At 37.3% G+C, this 8,062-nt stretch overlaps 1 protein-coding gene across 3 annotated transcripts; it reads right to left on the bottom strand.

Annotated features, from left to right (window-relative positions):
• Nucleotides 1-1,513: 1,513 nt before the first annotated feature.
• LOC132316531 (uncharacterized) lies at nucleotides 1,514-7,581 on the bottom strand. Of its 3 annotated transcripts, none has more exons than XM_059815011.1 (6): nucleotides 7,016-7,123; nucleotides 6,531-6,590; nucleotides 5,415-6,344; nucleotides 4,727-5,251; nucleotides 3,576-4,037; nucleotides 1,514-1,853 (listed from the first exon to the last, which is right to left on the bottom strand). In XM_059815011.1, exons 2-6 carry the CDS (start codon nucleotides 6,555-6,557, stop codon nucleotides 1,542-1,544), a joined length of 2,256 nt encoding a protein of 751 aa, XP_059670994.1. In that variant the 5' UTR covers nucleotides 6,558-6,590; nucleotides 7,016-7,123; the 3' UTR covers nucleotides 1,514-1,541. The 3 variants fall into 3 exon arrangements, with proteins under 3 accessions (XP_059670994.1, XP_059670999.1, XP_059670991.1); XM_059815016.1 differs by lacking the exon at nucleotides 7,016-7,123 and adding an exon at nucleotides 6,696-6,835; XM_059815008.1 differs by lacking the exon at nucleotides 6,531-6,590 and having other exon boundaries at nucleotides 5,415-6,372; nucleotides 7,016-7,581.
• Nucleotides 7,582-8,062: the final 481 nt, after the last annotated feature.

Here is an 8,062-nt window from a genome sequence, read left to right on the forward strand (position 1 = left end):
AAAGGCCCGAATCAAACGAACAAAGTTGGAACAAATCAAATGATGAGATGAACGAAAGAAAGAAACATATATAAAAGATCGATTCATGCAAAAGGAGAGAGAAGAGAGAAGAGAGAAGAGAGAGAGAGGATGAACATACCTTGTCACCAGAGGAGGAGTGTCGAAGCAGATTGTGTCGTCTGAAACTTGCCCTAACTTATTTTTATTTTTTATTTTTTCCATCCCCTATGGGCCTCAAAATTTGAGGCCCTCTAAAATCTGAGGCCCAGTCAACTTGGTCCAGGGCCGGCCCCGTGCTTAATGAAGCAAAAGTGTCAGTTACTCGGTAAAAAACCAATCTAATTTTGTATACATACCTATCATTATGCCATGGTTCTCGAAATTTCAAAATTTACCAACTCATCTCAGTCAATTACAAAGTAATATCGAGCTTATACCCCCACAGAATGAATGTAAGTGTGCTTTTGAGATGACTGATGAATAGGGATAATATTTCAATTTTGACCAGGTTTGTTTCAGAAATGGGGGATTTTGAGCTTTTTTCCTTCACACATTGGGGTTTTGGTCTGATCATCACAACTGGGTTTCTGTTTTGAAGGCTGAGATATGAATGTCTGATGGGTTGACCTTGATCGGGTCTGAAATTGGGGTTTCTAAGTTTCGTTTATAGTTGCAAGTGTTTCTATTAACATCACGATTCTATTAGTTTTTTCACTCTTTTATAAGCATTTCATAGTTTTCTCTCTTTTTTGTTCTGTGTTTATTGTGGAAGAGTTGATGAAGATGTCTGGTTCTTAGTTTATTTTGAAGTTATTTCCTTCACACATTGGGGTTTTGCTCGCATTGTTACTATAGTTTCTGTTTTGAAAGGCTGAGATATGAATGTATTTTATGTGCTGAGATAGTTAATGTGATTATGATGCTTGTATCATATATATATATATATATATATATACTCAGACACACTAGTCTCTTTTGAGACTTGAACCCTCTTTTGGAAAGGAAGAAATTAATACCTATAGACTACTACCCGTTGGTTATTTTTTATTTTATTTTTTTTTCTAGGTGGGTCAGAAAGTCCAATTGCACCAACATTAAGATAAATAGCAAATGAGGCCAGATCTATGATTGATACGCCCGCCGGTGGATGCTATGAGATACTGCACGGTACTGGCTTTTGTTAATTACAAAAAAAAAAAAAAAAAAAAAAATGAAAGCTTTTTGAATTTTTGCTTTAGAAGTAAAAAGTATATTCGAAGTATCCGGATATGAATGGGAGATTTGAGTGCCTTCACTGACTTCTAATCCACCGTCTTCTTTGATGTCATTGTCTGCAGCACAGAGTCCATAAGAAACCTCTTCACCATTGCTGGCCTCTAAAATAGACACACTTAGAGTAAGGCAGTGGAATGGCACTAGTTGAAGTTCATGCTTTGGCATTATCAACGGATGATTTCACATTGGTAATAAACCCTAAAAAGCAGAGCAGTGAACTGCAGCTCTAAGCAACTACTTTTTAGCTGACTAAAAGAAATTATATTTCACTTTATATAAGCAACTGTACAACCATAGTTCATTGGACTTTCCTGTTCAAACTTTGCAATGCGGGGATGGTTTCTCAATATTTCAAGGGCGCATTCCTTAACAACCCCAGTGCCCATGCCATGTATTATAAACATAACTGACTTAGACCCTCTTGCAGCGATAGCCATGTTGAGGTGGTGAGAAGCTTCCTCCACTCGCATGCCACGTAAATCCACCGTGTTCTTTGATGTCTGCAGCACAAGTCCATAAGAAACCTCTTCACCATTGCTGGCCTCTAAATAGTCCCTCAGTTTTCTGCTTTGCTGGCCCTGTAAAATTAAAAACAAGTTTGATCGTTTTATCATTTTTTTTATTCAATTAAATACAATGATTCAAACAGATTGCCAACTACCAGCTATTTAAGCCCAATCCTTGATTCTATGAAATGGTGAGACGATTGATAAGATGGCCATATTTTACATCAAAGACACATATCAACTGAAAATGTCTAATCTGCATCAATCAAATCCCCAAGGAGTAGGTATTCTGGCTAGCTGCCGACATGGTATGGAAATGATTGTGTGGAATTAAGACAATACACAACTCAAGCACCATCATGCAAACATTGTTATGTGTGTGTAGATTATTTTCTGTGATAATGCTCGGTTAACTACTGTTCTCATTTAAAGGGTCAAGCACAAGATGCAAAACAATAATATGTTATCCTATAATAAAAGTGAAATTTATTCCCTAACTTTTGAATGGCAAAAGTGCCCCTAGCAATTTACAGATTTTGGTTCAAGTCCAAGAAAAAAAAATCAACTTGACACATATAAACCATTTATGTGTGCATACAATCATAACTTTAGCATAAAAAGTAATCTCTCAGATAAAAACCTCTAATCAATACCTTGGCTCAAGAACTAAATATTACCCTTAACATATGACCACCTCTTAAATCAACAAAGAAAGTTTGACCCTAACTCTTGATTGAACAAAATTGCTCTTATTATTTCACGTATTCTCAATTAAAATTTCTTATTCGGTTTTAATTTTGTAGATTAGACCAAGTCGCAGATAAGGATTAGGACCTTGGAGAGCTGTGAATGAGTGAGAGTCAAGGCAACTACCAAGGATCGGTGAAGAACCAAGAGGCAGCCAGTCTCTTGTTCCTCCAAGAAGACTGATTCCTTTGATTAAGGGACATCCCCTTTCTATAGGAGAAGAGGCACGTGCCGACAACTATATTACCATGAATCATGGTAAATGTTCCAAATGTCTTTCATCAAGGTATTTGATCATTATGTAAGATGAGGAACCTTAATGTATACACGGATTTTACTTGGAACTCTCAAAACACTTACTGGGTACTCATATTGCATCTTGGAGAACCCTCAAGCCAACCAAACCACATAATCCCATCCCAAGATTCCAGGAACCAAAAAGTTTGGGCCATGAAGTAATCATAGCTAACTCATGACATAGTGGTCATTACCATGGCTTTTACTTGAAGAATCCTCAAAACACCTATTGGGCACTCATATTGTGTTTTCAAGAACCCTTACACCACCAAAACCACACAACCCCAAGATTTCCAGAACAAGGTAAGGCCACAAAGAAATCATAGACTCCCTCACAACATAGAGGTCATTACATGCATGCACCGACACCATGACGCATGGACTACACAATGAAATGAATAGATTACATGCAATTCACTTGGACCATATAATACACTGGCCTGTGACACAATTGCATAACCACAAATTAATATCGTATAACATGCCATAGTCATTGGATGATTTACTTGCGTCTTACAGATATAAAATTATGACGGGCCCACACCAAGGACGAGGCAGTTATAAAGTGATCCTGGGTTATACCATGGTCTGTGTCCTCACCAATCACCATAACCAAAGGATCATTATCATTTTATTGTGATACGCCAATGGCATACCATAAAATAATCAAGTTCTCCGCGTACTGCAGTAATGATAAATGTGCCAAAGAACATATAAATTTATCATACCACAACAAAATGCAGTACATACCTTCCTTTTCAAGAGTGAGTTAGAACTTGTTGCAGCATTTTTTTGGCTATTTGGAAGACATATGATACTGCTCTTATTCACTCGGACCCTGATTTTTCCGTATTGGACAAGGACATTGTCATCATCTGCAGGTACTTCTACTACAGTAGCCAACTTACTTCCTAATCCCTTTACATGAACTTGCTCACCAAGCTGTGGTGTATAAGAGTGGACATCTGCATCTTTAACAGAGAAACCATCAGTAGGGCAATGAGTTTCAACAATGGATGCAATTGCAGACTCTGCTTTCTTGACAAGTGAATTGAACTGATCAGCTCTTGCAGATCTAAGCTGATTCTCAAACTCCAGAATTATTGTTTCTATCTGAGATTTAGCAGTCCTTAATTCTCGTTCAACCTGTCGGGTTTCCTTAGCCTTAAGAGCTACCTCACGCCCATCAAGATCTTCTGCCTCATCTCGGATCTTCATTTAAACAAAAGAAAAAAGGAAGTCAACAAAATAATAAGATGTCATTACATAAAGGAAATTACGGTCTACGTGCTGCAATCAAGCAACCTCAATGACAATAAATTTTACATTAAATAAAAATGTTAAATGTACATAATATAACTTATAACTGATAAAAGTGTAGTTTTGTTAGGAGAATACAAAATGATTCCCTGTAGGCCTGTGTGTCACAGTAATATGGCATAAAAGCACTAAATTTCTGTAAAATCCATTCATGATAATTTCAAGAATCATGACCATGACCATAACTGAACCACAGGCTCCCTAAAAAATTGCCATAAACTGGCAATTATTGGGGGGATGACATTCTGGTTGCAATACAAGCTTCAATCCCTAAGTTAATAATATAACAGTAAATCCCTCAAAGAGGACACTTAAAAGTCAAGGAAGCTTGATAACCACTCTTCTAAACAAAGACCTTACAAACAGTCACACAGCACTGAAAATTAGCTGAAAGTGAGTCAGTTCAAATACTAAATTGACCCTATGCTACATATTTAACACAACTCAACTAAGTTCAATCCCAATTCTTAGGTTGTCCAACGTGCTTTTCATATTAAGTAAAATGAAGTGTCAACAAAATACCTACGAGGAAAAAATTATTATGAGAACTTTACACTTCAGATGAACCTTCAGAACCATACCTCATGATAGATATTCATAATCTCCGAATAAAGGGATGCAGCTCGCTTTGCCTGAGATTCTAATTTGTTTCTTTCTTCCATTAACGACTGATATAGCAAACCTTTCCGCTTCCGCTGCTTTTCTGGCATCAACCTCTCAACCCATATTTGTGCCCGTTCAATTATTTTTTCATCAAAGCCAATTGATTTGGCAATAGTCAAGGCATTTGAGTCACCCATGCTTCCCCAAAGTATCTTATAGGTAGGTTGTAGAGTCTCCAGAGAAAATTCCATTGCTGCATTTTCAAATAGGGTGTCCTTTTCTTTCAGGCGAGATAAATCAGAATAATGGGTAGTCACCACAGCTAAGTAAACTCTATCTTTGAAATACTGCAAGATGCTAGCTGAAAGCGCCACACCTTCAGAAGGATCAGTCCCACTTCCAATTTCATCAATAAGGACAAGCGATTCTTTTGAGGCTACTTCCAAAATCTTACAAAGCCGTGATATGTGCCCACTAAAAGTTGAGAGACTTTGTTCTAGAGACTTCAATTGAAAAATATGAAGTTCAGAATAACATGAAACAGTTTTTACCAAACAGAAACAGAGAACTAAAAAGAAAACCAGAACACACACAAACACATACATGCATATATATATGTGTGTGTGTGTGTAGAGAGAGAGAGAGAGAGAGAGAGAGAGGTATTACCTGGTGATCTCCAATATCTGCAAGAACAAGATCAAACCATGGAACCCTTGGTTGGTTTTTTGTAGGCAAATACATACCAGCCTTCGACATAACAGATGCCAAGCCCAGCGTTTTCATGGATGCAGTTTTGCCTCCCGTATTAGGTCCTGAGATCACAACTATTCTGGTTTGACATCCAATTTTGATGTCAATGGGCACAGGAAAATCCGATTCGCCCGATAATACTTCAGAATTTATCACCCCTTTTCTCTCATCCAAGGCAACTGCACTCCTAGATTTAGATGAACCAAGATCTGACAGACTCCTCAGAGAGATCTCAAGAAGCAGTGGATGTTGTATTCCTTCGATGTCTACTGATAAAGAATGATCAGTTCTTTTAGATTTAAAACTCTTACAACTCTCTGAACTTAAAACTGGACAGACCCCATTAATCCATTGAGCATGACCAGCTCTGGCAAAAGCCAAGTCAAGTTCAATAATTCTATCCAACAAATACTTGATATCTATTTTTGCTTCTGCAATTCCCGATGTAAGCATGCTCAAAATGGCTTGTTCCTCAGCCTTCTCGGAGTTTGAAAGCCTCACTTCCATGTTATTCAACTCCACTGCCTCTCTAGGTTCCATAAAGTATGTTGCTCCAGAACTGCTTACATTTAGGACTACACCATCTGGAAGCAAAGATTTGTGGGAAGCCCTAATACCAACACACATCCTTGATCGGCGATTGGTTATCAATGGTCTGTCAATGCCACCATCTTGAAATATTCGAGCTGATACTCTCTTCAACAGAGAATCTAGATTTCCCATGTTCCTCTTTCTTTCAGACCTAATAATCTCCAAGTCCTCACTGGCTCTATCAAGGATTTTTGAAAAATTACAATCTATACAACATCCTATTTTTTGCTCCAACTCCACCAGGAAATTACAATTCTGGAGGATTTCAAACAGCGAAGAGTACCTGTTAGAATATAGACAACCTAATGAAACTGCCCATATTTTTAACTAAATTAGATTTTAATGCAGCAGTTCAGTCATGCTAAAGGAAACAAAAACTGAAAACTGGATTCCAAATGTGGCAATCCTTCAAAAACAATTTTTATTTTTGCACATTCTTACTGAGACACCAGGACGGTCGATTTTCATTAGATAATGTATGCTTCCCCCAGATTACGTCAACTGCCAAACAAAAAAGAAGACCTAAGACATGCTCGGATAAAGAACTCTTACACAGAGAAATAATTCAAAAAACAGCTTTTGAAGCCTGAAACATTTTCATCTTACATATCTTGAACCATGTTAAATTAGAAAGCCGACAGTCTTAAACTCTTAAGACATCCAGAGAAGGCGCCAACAACTCAGAAACTTTTTGGTAAAGTTTTGGACATCCATTTCCGAAATGGGAAGTGCTCATAACTCATTTTGCAGGCATTTTTCAACTTGTAAGCTTGAAAATCAGTTAACAAATCGAAAATTTTCAATTCCAGAACCAAACTGCGTAATACAGTAATACACATAAATACACAGAGATTTACGTATATATATATATATATCGAAGTGTATGTAATACAAACTCAATGCAAGTAACAACAGATTCGTATTACCTTTCATAACAATCACCATTCAAAGAAGCCTCTTTCAACTGCTCGTACAAAGTTCTCGCCGACTTCAGTGTTCGCTTCACCGCGCAAAGCTCTCCAATCGTGACCAATTCACCGGAGACAGAAGAATTCACGATCTCCGATACGTCCTCGATTCCTGTAAAATCCAACTGCTGAGGAAGGGCCATCGCGGCGGTGGTTTGGTCCAGAAGCTTCCGGCTCTCCTCCAGGCTTCGGCCTAGCCGAAGCCGACCACCTTGAGCGGCGGCGAAGCCCATGGTGGTGGAAGTGAAGGAGGAGACTTGTTTGCAAACGGAGGGCCATTCCAGGGTTTTCAAGGTCTCGTTGTGGAGAGTCTCTGAGAGACTGACTCGGTGCGTCGACTCGGGAGTGGCGGACAGAGAAATGGGTGTTTTGATGGATCGGTGATTGAGTATAAGGTGGTAATTTGGAGGTGTTTTGATGATTGTGAAGCTTTTCCAGAGCTCCATTGCAGTAGATGAAATTTTAATTTACAACGTTTCTGGCTTTTCTATACCGTATACTGTTGTGCTAAAAAAAAAAGTATTATGTATTGTTATCTTATCCGGTTAATTTCCTCCTTTTATATGGTTGTGTACGATTTTATTTAATTTTTTTATAAAAAAAAAAAATTATTTATTTTTTTAAAAAGTAAGTAAAAAAAATAAAAAATCTATGAAACATATTTTTCTGAACTATTTCCCCAACGTCCTGTTTATCTCTTTGGACTAATCCAATCAGTGTAGTGTTCACTAAAATATATATATATATATATATATTAGAATTTAGAAACTTCGAGCCTATTGAGAGATTTTCCAAGCATATATTGTGCATTGTTTTAAGATTTTTTCTCCATGAATTCTGTTTTTGATGATTAATAGGATGGTTTTCTTAATATCTTATAAATTCAGAGTGTTCGAATATTATCACGTGAAACTTTGTTCAATATTTGATTTTTATTATTGTTTCATATCAAATTCTTCTTTGGTACTGTGATCGAATCAATTGAGAATTTTAATATAAAGTTTA

This window comes from Cornus florida, unplaced genomic scaffold (assembly GCF_030987335.1).
Source record: "Cornus florida cultivar Cherokee Brave unplaced genomic scaffold, ASM3098733v1 CherokeeBrave_3.0.0_Hap2_Chr01, whole genome shotgun sequence".
NCBI classification, from domain to species: Eukaryota; Viridiplantae; Streptophyta; class Magnoliopsida; order Cornales; family Cornaceae; genus Cornus; species Cornus florida.